The 15,524-nt window shown below is 33.9% G+C and overlaps 1 protein-coding gene across 6 annotated transcripts in view; it reads right to left on the reverse strand.

Annotated features, from left to right (window-relative positions):
* Positions 1-469: 469 nt before the first annotated feature.
* Positions 470-15,524, reverse strand: part of LOC143230911 (zinc finger homeobox protein 3-like) — a 173,503-nt gene continuing 158,448 nt past the window's right edge. For all 6 annotated transcript variants that reach the window (XM_076465209.1, XM_076465212.1, XM_076465213.1 and 3 more), the window contains exon 4: positions 470-5,808. In XM_076465209.1, the coding sequence (XP_076321324.1) occupies positions 4,826-5,808 (983 nt within the window). In that variant the 3' untranslated portion in view covers positions 470-4,825. The remainder of the gene's footprint in view (positions 5,809-15,524) is intronic.

Here is a 15,524-nt window from a genome sequence, read left to right on the forward strand (position 1 = left end):
CAAGTGCTCGAGAATGACTGTTTTATTTATTTTATATATATTCAACATTGAGATGTTTTACAACATGTGTAAAGCTGTGTGAAAACATTTTTCGTAATCCAAGTTTTTCTTTCTAGTTATTGAATTATTTCCAAATGGAGATTAATATAACTCTCAATTACAGAAGTTTATATAGAAGTTTGCTTATTTTGTGTTCACTTCTAAGAAGTTGTTTATACTCCAATGCTCTGTTTACAAAATTTGTCCCTGATTAATTTCCAGATTATTAATGTTTTTGTGAAGATGAATTTACTTTAACAGTTATTTTAGATCATAAACATAAAAAGATATTTAAACAGAGGATAACCTGTTTCTAACCTTCTTGTTGGTTTAATACTTCTTGTTTACAACAAACAATTCAACAATCATATGTGACTAAAAATAGTTATAAATTACAATGAAATAACTTGAGAGGACAATATTTGGTGAACTCACATCAGACAGTTTATTGTAGCTTAAAGCAGACTACATAAGCCATAAAATAGAAACCTAGACCTTTACCCATTATACCAAAATATTTATATATATCAGACCATATCTACAACTAGAAAACCAAACATAGAAGAGCAATGAAATAGAAGACAGTAAATGTTTCTACTCTTTAACCCTTAGGTAATTAACAGTTGAAATACAAGTCCATACCTATCATGACTTTCTAGTATAATATTAGGAGATCTAAAAATTCGACTAAAACATTACTTTTATTTTAGTCAACAACATGCCCAATCGTGAGATTGCTATATTAGGCTTGCTTTCGTGCCAACCGACGTCATCTGACGTCGCTTGGAGGAACTTCGAACTTTATGAGGATGGAAAAAAAAAATGCTGATCGAGCTAGAATTCACGATTCTCAAATAACTTGCACCCGTAATTTAGGAACATTTGATATTGTCACACTTAAACATGCTACAACAACTTACTGCCAAAAGAAAATAGTAAAAGCCGCGACGAACATGCAGTTGAACTAGAAAAAAAAAAAAATCCGATCCACACACAGGAGAATACAAATGATGCACATTTTATAGAGACAGGTCAGGTGTCTTCTGGGAAACACAGAAACTCTCCAGTCAAGCCCTCATTGGGTATGAGAGTATAATATATTTTAATGTATAATTACACGTATATAGGAACTTCGAATACAATATGAGGTAGAGGAAAAAAGATGTCTAAATTCAAAGACCTCGGCCAACCTAGAAAATCATCCTCTCCTCGGCATGTAACTTAAAACCCTTATTCACCCCTAGTAAAAATTGTGCTTTGGGAAAATGTCCCCTCAGTGGACCAGCGACAGGCATCCCAAGGCCTATATCAAGGTCTTCTATCAACCACTAGGTTTCTTTGATTTTGAAGGACGATGAAAATCATTCCTGAGGTAAACAGTTGATCCCTTTGAAATGTTTCAAGACACGCTGACCTTTAGTAAGTTAAAACATAAGCTAAAATAAATGTTATAAGTTACATGAATAATTTCTACATTTTACACAAATCTTGTTACATGTGTTAATTACCTATTTTGGACAAACGTGAATAACATACAGCTTGTTTGATTTCTTTCTGATTATACAAAACTGCCATCTTTCTTTGTTATCAAGATTGGATTTACTGAAATAGAAACTATCAAAGATCAATATGAATATTCTACATAGGTTTTTCAAGCATCGATCCAGCTTTGATTATTGCACCAATATCATCTATCGATCTGTCGAAACATAATAGAAATAAAGCAATAATTATTTATAAACGATACAAAATTAATAAGATTATTTTAAATGTAATAAATGAACAGTTTCAAATTAAATTTGTTTTTAACTGTTAAACTTTTTCATATAAACATCATTTTTGTTCTTTTTGCACAGCGTGTTTTTTTCACTTAGTTTTTTGCTTAAAGCAGCTATGAAATATTAATCCAATCACACATACTTTTAATATAATAACCATTGGGCAATTAATATTCACATTTACTCTTTTTTATACTGAGAATGTTTGTACATTTCCAATTGACAAAATAGGAACAGATGTAAGTATAAAAGATGAAAATGGCTTGTCGTGAGGCTGCCGTGCAAAAAGATTCCCGCCAAAATACACCAATGCGAGGAAGCCATTCGGTGTCTGAGAAATCCCGAGAAATTTAGATAAGAAATGTACTAAAAACTACACTGACAGTTCAGAGACGGGACGGCAGCCGAATTAATGATTTTTTTTGTACTAATAGAAAGATTACGATAACATACAAAAACACATGTAAATAAGCATAACAAACGGACGAATAGAGCTGTAAAACACTTCAGCTTTCGTCTTTTCAACAAAAAATATCCTTCAAAACGAACAAAGCCCGCTTCCAACAGACTTCTCGTGCAAGCACCATCAATATTTGATCTTTTCTTCCGTCTTTGCACCATTCTTTCTACTCAACAACAAAACTCTTGAAATGTTACACGTAAACTATCACAGTACAATGATCACTGGATAAAGTTAAACCATAATAGTTCAAACAACAAATTTTAAACGCAAGAAAACCTGTTATTTTTCACTGAATCGATCCTATTAAAGGAAGATGGATAGTTTAGCCTAGGTTAGTATTTACGACTAGTGTACTTTCTGTATTTAGTTCGGAAAAGATAAGATATTAAATCTATACAAATTCCACAGGTAATGAAAATTTGAAAGCTTTCGGTTCTTAGGGAATAATAAATTAAGTAATTTTTAAAACCAAAAAAAATAATCGCATATATTAAATTAAATTAGTTTTAAGACTTTTTATAAATCGTAAACAAAGACAAACAAATCAACAGTTGATATCAGTATAACCATTCCATAAAAAAACAACAAACAAAACAAGTTTCTTTCAGTTGTTTTTAGATGATTGTATTTCTTTTTTTTTCTTCTTCCTTTCTTTCTAATAAATAACCCTTCCCGTCCCAAATGTATATATATATATATATAGGCTTGGTGTGATAGGAACTCGAGTACGCCCTTTCTTCAGAGGGCAAACGACACAATAAGTAATTAGTTTATAGAGGTGAGCACAAAAAGGTATAAAATTAAACGCACTGAGTTTGAAGTTACACCAACTCGAGATTCAGCTCCGCCAAAAAATATATAGTTTTACTCTCAAGTTTAGGTATAACCTCTCATTCGTACAATAACTGGAGCATGAACAAAGCAGCAACATGGCACTATACACAAATATGGCCTCTATAAGACAATATCATAAAAAGATCTTTCCATGTTAGTATGTACATTCAAGCACAATCTATTCAAAACTTCGTTTTCCTTATCGTGTTCATGCCGCATTGTCGCGAGAGGTTGATCGGCAAGCGCCCCCTCCCGGTAGCCTGAGCAGTTACTCATTACTAAAAAACACACAATAACATGGCAGTGAGGAATAACTCTCAATCTGCAGCACAGACCGTATTTCAGAATTCTTGTCATTATCGATCAACAAGATATTGGAAGCAGTACCATTTTAACCTCAAACTGCTCCCTTCTAATAATACACCTGTTTTTCTCTCTGATTTTGCAAAAGTAAACAGAAGTGTGTGTTTCTTACAAACTGCTACTTTCCTTTGAAACAAAAACTTAAACATCGTACCATTGGATACCTAAAATAAGAGTATTACCTGTGTCTACAAGCAGCGTCAGATGGTCTTCTACAATATACATACACAAAATATTAACAATTCACGATAATAGACATATTTTTTATGTAATAAACATAAATGATTACTACATCGTTCACACATTCTGTATTCAAATATTTGTATATATACTTATATTTGTGTATATTTCGTGCAAAAGTAATTTACGCTAGGAAAAAATGAAAGAAAGATTGAACAGTAAAATATTTCATGTAGATTAACTTCTTTTTTTTACATAAAAATGCAGGAACTTTCTTGACACCGGCATCGCCTTAAGCTAAGGCGATTTTCGGAAAGGAACATGGATTTCAACGCATGAGGCTCACTCCTGTGTAGACATTTCCAACTACCAGATACATATATATATAGTATAAAAGACTCTCTTAATTGCTTTTGAAACAGACATTCTGTTTAAGTTTGAGTTCAACTTATATAAATTTATTTATTTTAGTATCTTCCCCCTTTGAGTTTTTGTTGATCTCTTAGTTTAAACTTAAGAACATGAATTTCCAACTTTGACTTATGAAAGAAAAACGTTTCCTGTAACTTTCTATATCATTACCAGAAACAAAAAAAAACATCGTTTAAATTACTCACATTTTATCCTTTAACATTTGGAATAATTTTTGCTGTGTTTATTTCGAACAGCATTGAAATATATTAAAATTTTATAACCTTTCATATTATTCCTAATCTTCCTGGCATTATTATGTTTTTCCCTTCAACGACGTAAATAAAATGTGAAATTATTTGTTGTCTAAAGTGCAAAACACGAATTTTACATTGTCACTACATTTCACATTCACAATTTTTCCATTACTGTCTAGGAAATAAAAATGTTTAGTGTAGAAACAAATTCATAGTTAAAACAACCATTCACACACACACACACACATATATGTTTATATATATATATATATGTATTGTAAATTGTGAAAAGCTAATAGCTCGATTACATTTACTACTAGGAATCTTTCTTTGTAATAATATTCGCAATTAGATGTAAGGAGTGTCTTCACTTTTCTCTAAGATCTAGATAACCAATATGATTTCCAATTATACACATATATATATATAACTCAATGTGTACGGCCAATAGTTTATTGCCTGACATTTGTTTTGTGAAAAAAAGCGTTAAAAGGGAGAAACTATAGGCGTTTGGCCTCTGTGTTCATGTTCGATTCACCCGAGTAGCACATTCCAACTTTAGATAAATGATCAGACACTGAGATGTCCATTCCGTTACCCATCATCACTGAATCGAGTCCGAGTGTAAAGTTCAAGGAGGAATCCAGGTCATGTCTAAAATCCGTTTGGACTCCTGAGAAAAAAAGAGAAGATGGGATTTCGGGGATTCCGTTTCTAGTTTCATGCATCGATGATCCTCCAGTTATTAAGTTTCCTGCATGAGGTTGGGAGCTCATAGGTGGTGCTATTGAAGGATACATTCCACTTTGTTGAGAAGCTGATGGCATCATGGAACAGGAGGACAGATGACTGGTGTTCACTGGCGTAGCCAAAGTAGGGTACATCGCCGTAGTGGATGAAGAAGACAACATGGCCGCTGCACCAAAATTTATCTGTGACATAGTGGAAGCTGGAATTACTTGTGAACCTGGTAAATGACTTTGCAGAACAAGACTTTCATCATTAGAATGGCATGTGGATACCAATTCCCTTTGTAACTTTTGAATTCTTTTCATATGTCGATCCATATCGCAGTGGAACTTAAAATCTACAACAGTGGAAAACCGTTCTTTGCATAACCTACACTCGAAATGTGTTTGGACAAGTTTCAAAATGGCTCGGTTCTCTCCCTTGTTGTGTACGAAACATGATGCCCTTTGGTGATTGATACATATCATTTCAGCTGGATAGACCATTTGGCATTTCTTACATACGAATCCAGTGTCTATATCTACTTCTGCGAGTTGTTGGACATCAGTTTCTTTGATAGAACCTTTAAGATTATCGATATTGTTACCATCCTGTGTAAAACGAATTGTGCTGAGGCCTGGTTGACACAACTTCTGAGTAACATCTAATACCACCGCTGAAGGGAGCTGTAACAGTGACAGGGGTGTGCTGTACATGTTGGAGTCGTAAAACAAGTTCTTGGCAGCAGAGCATCCTGAAAGACAAAAAAAAAAAAATATATATATATATGATGTCAAGAATGAACAAAAACTACACAGCTTACAAACGTGCAGTATAGGTGGGCTTTTTAGTCACGAAATACGTTTGATCAAGTTAAAGATAAACTGTGGGAGTTCTTCCAGTTTTCTAGCCGGTATAACTATACTGAAAGGAATGTCTGACACCTCTTTGATGCATCGTGTCACCAAATACTTTATTATTCCAGCGTAACAGGTTCTATCTATCTCTAAATTTAAATATATCTCATCAGACTTCACATGATAAAATCAAAATAAGACCTTATCATAAAGTCAACTAGTCGTTAAGTAAACGAAGAGTCCCTACTTGGATCAGAGTGTATAAACAGCGAACGTTATATGTAGCTAATGGATTTTTCGTTCAAATGTTTAATTAACTAGCAAAATCCTCATCCAATAAAAAAACAGTAGAAGTTACAAGTTCATCATTCTTATCCGTAGAATCCTATTTTTTTAAATATTAATCAATGAATATTGCCAAAGTTTCTGTATATCATATTAGAATGCACTAGAAACGTGGTTTTCTTTAAAGATAGCTATAAACAAGTACTTATATGTAATACACTTTGTAAAAGTGTAACATCAAATTAACTTACGATACAGTACTTTAGAACAACAAGACCTGATAGAAGCATAAATTACTTTTTAATAATGTAATAATTCAAGTGGGTTTTGAAACCGACATTCACAATTAAACAACACAGGGAACAAATATTTTACGTTCTCGTTTAAGCAGTCAGGCATTATAAAGTTTTACTTTTTAAAGGGCGCCTTCCATTGGCACAGCACTATATCTGCGGACTCACACCGTTACAAACCGGGTTTCGATACCAGTGGTGTGCAGAGCACAGACATCTCATTTGTAGCTTTGTGCTTAATTCCAAATAATCAATTAATCAAACTTTTTAAAGAAGTTTAGCCTACTGATTGTTACACTCTCATCGGGAAGATCAGCCTGAGAAATTTTGTAAGGTCTAAAACAAAACAACTAACAGTAGAAGCGAGTTAAGAAAACTAGGTTTTATCTGGAACTCAATGCAGTTTGCTTAGTTTGAAAATTACACTAGCAATGTTTATTGAAGCAAACAAACTGTTAATAATACAAATTTTAAATTACGTTACAAGTGACTACAAATAACAGATTTAGCCAAAGAATAGAAGAAATATCCCTCGCTTCTTATCCGCCTCGCTATTTTCTTCCCTAAACTACAAACAGAGAATATTGTATTAAATATAATTTGTAATTTTTTCTGAGTGAAACGTTCAGGCAGTAATGACGAAATTTCTGTCCTCGAAGAAACTGCAAATAAGTAGGGGATATATCTTACTTAGAGTAAGATACGTATGTTAGGTAGATTTATCATGTATTTTATTTTTATGTACATTCTGAATGTCATTAAAACGTTAACACGAATAAGGCAATATTGTTTTATTTACGTTCCAAACACTAACAATGTATATGTTGCTCCTTGTTTAAATCATCTCAATATCAAAAAAATATCTGGAGCAAAAATGAAAAAAAAAATGTTCTTTTTTTAGGGAATTTGTTTGTTTTGGAATTTCGCACAAAGCTACACTAGGACTATCTGCGCTATACGTCCCTAATTTAGCAGTGTAAGACTGTAGGGAAGGCAGCTAGTCATCACCACCTACCGCCAACTTTTGAGCTACTCTTTTACCAACAAATAGTGGGATTAACCGTCACATTATAACGCCCTCACGGCTGAAAGCATGTTTGGTGTGAGGGGAATTCGAACCCGCGCCCCTCATATTACGAGTGAAACGCCTTAACCTACCTGGCCATGCCGGGCCTTTTTTAGGGAGTATATATCCAATTTCAAGTGGTCATTTGTAAATTAGAGAAATAAAATATCATAATATTTCTCATTGACAGTTTGTTATATTTATAAGATTGTACAAATTAAACTAAGATGGTTAGCAAGATCTATAGTTTCATGCTCTCTAACGTAAACATGTTATTGTCATTTCTACTTACTTTTTAACAATAGAATCAAATTACAATAAAAATAAAACAATTATTTCTTCTGAATGTAAACAAGATGAATAACACGATGTTTTAGGTGCTCAATTGTATGAATTCTTACTTGCTTATGTATGTTTGTATATATATATAGACTTTTGTTTTTACATTTTTAATTTTTATTTAAATACAGCATGAATACCATAATTGCATTTTAAACATGTTGTTGATAAGTTTCTTAATTCTCTCTCTGTTACTCAGAAAAATAGATATACTTTTCGGTTACGCGGTTTTGATTACTTGATATTAACAGTTTTATAAGAAAGAACATTTTCTATAATCATCTTTCCTCATGCAGGTAATCTGTTTTTTAGATGTTAGTTTAATATTCAGTATTCCAAAAATTATTGTACCAAACGCTTCCAGATATAAGCTATTAGTTTTGGCTGATCGTTACTGAAGCAAATATAACCATATGAACAAAAACAATTTATCAATGCAAAGTCTTCTTTCATTTCAATGAATTTACTATTACGGTCTCGTTAAATTAATCCAACTGTGTTTGAGAATGATAGAAAATGTATTAGATACTCAACAACAGCTTCTCGACATTAAGGTTGTTATTAAGTCTACAGTTTATTCTCTGTATATGCCTGGTTTCTTTCATACTCAATGTCCACTCATACTTGGTTGCAGAGTATTGTTAAACACAAAAGATTGGCTAAAATTTGACAGTGAGGCAGTTGATTGTTACGGTACTTGTACAATTAAATTTTGCTCTACCGCCTCTAAGTAGCACTGTTCAAAAGTCTGTTTGTTTGTAGCCTAAGCACAGAGTTATACAATGCATTATATTTGTCATACCACCACGGGTATTAAAATCCGGTTTCTAGCATTGTATGTCCGCAAATACACCGCTGTGCCACTAGGGAGCTGTTGGAAAGAAACAATACGGATAAGAAACAAGCATAAGTATTTCTTTAGTCATCATGCCTCTTTGTTCAAAATAAAATATTTTAGACGGAATTACGAGTAAAGAAAATTGACCTGTATTGGAAGATACGACTTAGAAATAAGTTTTTGTATTTTGTTTCGTATCTGGAGAGGTTTTTATATATTTCGTATAAAAGATACTTTATTTGTTTAATGATCTCAACGGTTAGGTCGTACACCACTCTGGTTTTGATATAGTTGTCTCTAATTTTGAGCTGCTGATCAGACAGAAGACAGCTAATCAACAGTACCTGTCTCCAGAATGTTTTCATTAGCAACCTAGCACGCTAGCTACAAAAACAAGTTAGTTATGTAGTTTAAAAGAAAAAAAAAAGCCATAGTAACGAAGTGCTAAGGACATATTACACTTTGGAACGGTAAGATGCTAAGGTGTAAATGTTGTACAGGTGTAATGTTGTATGGTCTAAATTACGAATGGCGTCAGAAATTAATTGAGCTATAAGGTCTATTTCAGGTGTCTAATTTTTTTCTGTAGAAATAAATAAGAATTAGCTATTTTAAGACCTATGATGGCTAATGCAATGGTAAACAGTTTGCGATTAATGCTTTCTGGCGTAAAATTGTTGTTAATAAAATGCGCGTATGAATCGGTGTTAGGAAGGCTCAGCGTCCAGAAATGTAACTTATTTTCCTATTCGACAATAAACTTACTTTGATTATTCGTGGTCTTTGAGGAGTTCTGAAAACATCTGACAACTGTAAGAAAGTCGTCAAGGGGTCGCCAATACATTTGTGGCATTGGCAATAATTTGAATACAAGAGATCACCAAATCCCTTGAACATAGTGATTGCTCCCTCCCCACCATCTCCTTGTCGAAAGCTCTAAATTAGAGATTGAATTTTTCAACCGTGAGCTCTCTGATGTGGTTGTTTAATAAATGTGTCCCATCAGGTGCCGTTCGTAAAATGTACTCAACACTATACTTTCTCAGTATAACACGAAACATTGAAGATGAAGGCTACTTGTTCATGTCATGAGGAAATGTCACTAAGTACAATATGGATTAGATTTATAACTGAAACAGCATAATTCCAAAGTTTTGCTCAAAAAATAATAAAGTAATTTTCAAATTACGACGTTTTATATTTCTATATATATTTTATGTAAATATAGATACACACCAATAAACACAATCTAGAAAAGCTATAATGTCTGTCGGTTAAAGGCTCGTTGGTGACTGTAATAATGACTTGTTAAATAGTTTATCAGAAAAATTAAAGAAGGCATCATTAAGATCTACGATTTTCACACTCTCAGACCAATGTTTCAATATTACATGGATTGTATACCCACCAGAACTATACTACAATGATGCACAGTGAGCACAAACACTTATCGTATATAATATTACAAAAGCACTTGCAAGAAATAAACTAATAAGTTGTGCATACTTTATAACTCACGATTGTCTAAATAATCACGTGTAATCGATGGAAGTTATTTTTATTGTTTCTAAAAAAATCAGAGTACATCTCCGAGTTCGATTTTAAACTGATATGGTGTATGGTTACTGTTTGGCTGCAAGACTGATCTAAATATTGATACTTTTTGATGAATCTTCACTCTAGCTGCATAAATATAATGTGCTTCCTGTTTGTAGAAGTCGAAGATATATTTTGTGATCGATTATTAATTATCAATAACTAGTTCACTTGTTGAATAGAACTAGAATTTAGTTAGATGCATCGACAGATGTGCAATACTATGTATGCTGACAAAATGGTAATAACGCCAAAATCGTCAATAATTACATTTATACTTTGATGAAATATCACATTTTTTAAGGAACGTTTTCTTCTACCTTGCTTCTTATATATAAGCCCTAAAGTGGACACATTTCTACAAGAATTTATAAGAAAATATAATACATAGATACGAGTTTACTTGTTAAAATGTTTACTTGTAAAAGTGGATGTAAAGGAGTTTAATCCGGGATCAGAAGATTGGGAATAGTATAAGCACTACAGAAGTTTTTTAATAACTTTTTATTGATCAATGTTCAAATATGAGTTTTATGAGTGCTTGGTAAGTGCAAGAGTTTTTGTGTGTGTGTTTTTTTTAACTACTGCATATTTTACATTTCAACTCTTTCAAAACTACGGTTTGTTTGTTTTTGCTTGTTTTTTGGAATTTCGCACAAAGCTACTCGAGAGCTATCTGTGCTAGCCGTCCCTAATTTAGCAGTGTAAGACTAGAGGGAAGGCAGCTAGTCATCACCACCCACCGTCAACTTTTGGGCTACTCTTTTATCAACGAATAGTGGGATTGACCGTCACATTCTAACGCCCCCACGGCTGGGAGGGCGAGCATGTTTAGCGCGACTCAAAACTACGGAGTATAATCGAACGTAGTTGATATTTTAATTCAACATTTCAAGACAAGTAAAGTTCAATGTGTACGCAATTCATGTTGACAGATTTATGAACATATATTTTTGAATGAGTTAAACTACAGTGAATATCTATCACGTTGTCGCAATTTCCGATGCATGTTGCAATGTTCCACGATTTGCAACGATTTGCCCTCCGCTAGTACGGCAGTAAGTCTACGGATTTACAACGCTAAAATCAGGGGTTCGATTCTCCTTGGTGGGCTCAGCAGATAGTACACACATACTAGAACGATGATATTTTGCCCCCCCAGTGGCTCAGCGGTATGTCTGCGGACTTCCAACGCTAAAAACCGGGTCTCGATACCCGTGGTAGACAGAGCACAGATAGCCCATTGTGTAGCTTTGTGCTTAATTAAAAAAAACCAAAAACAACCAATGATTGAAATGGGTTTTATTTATCGCTATAGTTCGTTTCGATAATTTACGAATGTCCTGAACCAATGAAGCAAAAGGAATTTATTGTTGTCTAGGAGTTTTCAGTTGAACAAAGATAAAGAAGGAAAGCCAGCTTAAAACTTTAGTATCAATACACTTTTAAATTTTATTTGTATGTGATAAGGAAGGGTTTCTGCTAGAAATATAAAAACTGAGAAAAATATACAATTAAATATCACAAACAACACATCTTTGAATTTACAAAAATTACTGAAATTCATAAAGATATAGCGTTTTTAAATATCAACATCGGTATTTCAAGCTTAATTACAGGTTATAGGTAAACATAACACAAGATGTAATCTAACAAGTGAGAAAACACACGTATTCAATAACACGTAATCAAATTGTATGTAAATACAGAAAATATTTTACGTTTTTCTCAAACAAATAAAGTTTTGTAACTTTGAGAAATATATATTGCCTCTCTGAAAAAATAATCTTCATATAAAGCATACATAGTTTATTAAACTAAGACAGTCACAAGGTTTGACTTGTTAGGAACGTCTGGATACAATCATGTTTAGAGTAAAATTACCAGTCAACATTATACTGACATATTTTACACCTTGCACACATGGGTTTCAACAGTTCTTCAGAAACACAAGGTTAATTCCGAATCCCGTAGAATACAAAAATACTTACATATATATAATTTGACATGTCCCTGGAGTAAACCTACCTACGTATCTCAGGTAACCTTACTTTACTGTCAATATATTAGCAAAATAATTAACACTTATGTGAAAAAACAACAACAATATTACAGCATATTTCAAGTATTTGTAAACTCACAATCAATACTGAGAAAATCACTACTTGGTTCATCTATAGATGTGACTCGGCATGGTCAGGTGATTAGAGCGCTCGAATCGTAATTTGAGGGTCGCAAGTTCGAATCTCCGTCACACCAAACATGCTCGCCCTTTCATTTGTGGGAGCGTTAAAATGTGACGGTCATTCCCATTATTCGTTGGTAAAAGAGTAGCCCAAGAGTTGGCGGTGACTAGCTGTCTTTCCTCTAGTCTTAAACTGCTAAATTAGGGACGGCTAGCGCAGATAGCCCTCGTGTAGCTTTGCACGAAATTCAGAAACGAACAATCTACAGATGTCAGTAAATTCTACACACGCAAAGGTAAGACATCGTCCTGAACATTATATTATTTACGTTAACAGTAATTTATCGTTATCATACTATTAGTTAATGTCTTTATCGAAAACGTTAAGGCCCGGCATGGCCAGGTGGTTAAGGCACTCGTCTCATAATCCGAGGGTCGCGGGTTTGAATCCCTCTCCCACCAAACTTGCTCCCCCTTTCAGCCGTGGGGGCGTTATAACTTTACGGTCAATCCCACTATTCGTTGGTAAAAGAGTAGCCCAAGAGTTGGCGGTGAGAGGCGATGACTAGCTGCCTTCCATCTCTAGTCTTACGCTGCTAAATTATGGACGGCTAACGCATTTAGCACTTGTATATATTTCCGCAATAAACAAAAGAAAGCGTTAATTGTCATTTGAATGACATTTATGACATAAATATAACCCAAATATCTATTATACTCTTAATAATTACATATCCATAGATACATACAGCATTATTTTGTTCTCATACAGATCAACAGTTAGTTTCAAATTTTATTAAGCTAGAAGTTTTGACTCGATACCCGCGGCGGACGCAACGCGAGTCGTTCTTTGTGTTGCTTTGCGAGAGAAAAATGTCAGCATCACATTAATGGTTGAAATCATCTCTAAAAAAAACTCGTTTTCAAATAAAAAATATCTAGCTCTAGATTGCCACTTTCTGTTGAATATATTTTGGAATTTACTAGTTAAACTGACATAAACTCTTGGTTTTGCTGAATCCCATATCATGCGTAACAGTACATCGTTTCCAACTAAAAGCAAACAAACAATCTAAGTCAGTTGTCTAAACTTTACTTTGTTTCAGTGATAGAGTAACCGTAATGGTTACCATAAATATTTGACAATCACATAAAAGCTGTAGTGTGTTTTAAAAATTCTATTTATAATACGCTCTGTCAGTAAACGTATAGAAAGTACAGTAACCGGTAAGTGAGTATACAAAATATTGTTTGAATGATATATATGTATATCTATATATACAATAAACCCGGTCAGTACCAGTGTGGGAACTACATTAAAGGATAACTCGATAGATTCAAAATTGTCAATACTGTTTGAAACTTTCCGATGGATAAAATGACATTATAATATAATACTAAGAGTTTACGGTAATAAGTGCACAAAGAAAGAAACGCTCAGTGACAGTAACTAGCTCCATTAGAATAACAGCACATGCACAACATTAGCGGAAAACACATGTATTTTTCATCAGAATAATCTGGTATACTGGTACAGAGAGACTAGAAGAAAGCTTACGAAGGGTAAGCAGTATGATTTTACGAATTATCTTAGAATGAATGAAACATAAAATTTAAGAGCGTTCTCACGTGAGGAATTATTGGATTAAAGCAAACTTCCGCACGTGCACGTTTATGGTCATAAGTAATAACACTCTCTTGACACTCAGATATACATATATCTCCACGTAGTCAATCACAAACCCAATAGTCTGTAGGGAAATGTCCAATGTTCGTGCATTTTTAATGTTACTTTAAGAAAGCAAAAAAGGGAAGTGGATGTATTCAGGTTGTTCTCATCATCGACGTCATGATCCGTTTTTATGTGACACATAGTTACGAGCAAGGCATTGAAAGCGTTGGTTTAACTTTCGATACGAACGGCTAATGTAAGGCGTCAAGTAGGCGGGCTGCGTCGTAATGGACTTATTATCGGCCACCGATACGTAAGGAAATCTCCCAAGGGTTCGGGAGTTAACGGCAATGTCCACAAAGACATACTCATCCATCAGCAACCACCATCAACAGAGAGGTATGGTCCGTAAGAGGGGAGAGAAGAGGGAGGGTTATATGTATTACAGCAAGGCTTACGATTAGCAAGGTTTAAATGATTTTGTTTTCATAACAGGACACAGGAAATTTGGCTTTTTACCAAATGATTCGCACTCCCTTTATCCTATTTGATTTATAAATAAAAACGGGATATACGCCTTCAATCTCCCTCTTTATGTGATGCTTCCTCCTCCTTCAAGCAACACTAATGTATGCGTAAGAAAGTTCTATTGTGAACCTAAAAGCCTTGGTTAAAGGACAAGCTCTACAATTTGAGTGGTTCTCTACGCTTACTTTCTTCAAACGATCCATTTCCAATCTACTTGAAAATTCAGGAAAACGACTTTTTCAAAAGCGTGACATTGCAAGGTAAAACATAATTTTGGGGTCCAAATTTCCGTTTGTCTATTAAGCAAGAAATGAAGTACTTTTTCTACTTTTGAGGCCACCTTAACACTTATTATATGATAAAGTTTAGCATCACATTTATATTGATAATACGAAAGGTTTTAACGCCCTAAACAAATAATAATAAATGTATTAATTCATGAAAAAGTATTACACAACGCAAGAAAAAGACACCATATGAAGATATTCAACAGGCGTGAATTAATTTTATTAACCTGGTGAAAGATATTTAACTTCGTGATTACCATAAAAATGAGGTAAAAGAAAATGGTGTATGTTCGTAAAGTTTATAAATCAGCTTATTATCGTTCATTGCCAACAGGCTTTGACCACACAAATGGAGCGCCATGCACGTGGTTAGTTTAGTGCTGAAGGCAGCGCCGCCTTTTTGCTAGCGCGTTTATTATGATTTATTTTCGGCAAACCGCCCATTGTTCCCTGTGGGCTTCGAACCGTTAGTCAAGTTTGTAGTGAATACGACTATTTTTTTGGTTCAAAGGGTTAATAGTTAA

This window comes from Tachypleus tridentatus, chromosome 10, assembly GCF_004210375.1.
Source record: "Tachypleus tridentatus isolate NWPU-2018 chromosome 10, ASM421037v1, whole genome shotgun sequence".
NCBI lineage: Eukaryota > Metazoa > Arthropoda > Merostomata > Xiphosura > Limulidae > Tachypleus > Tachypleus tridentatus.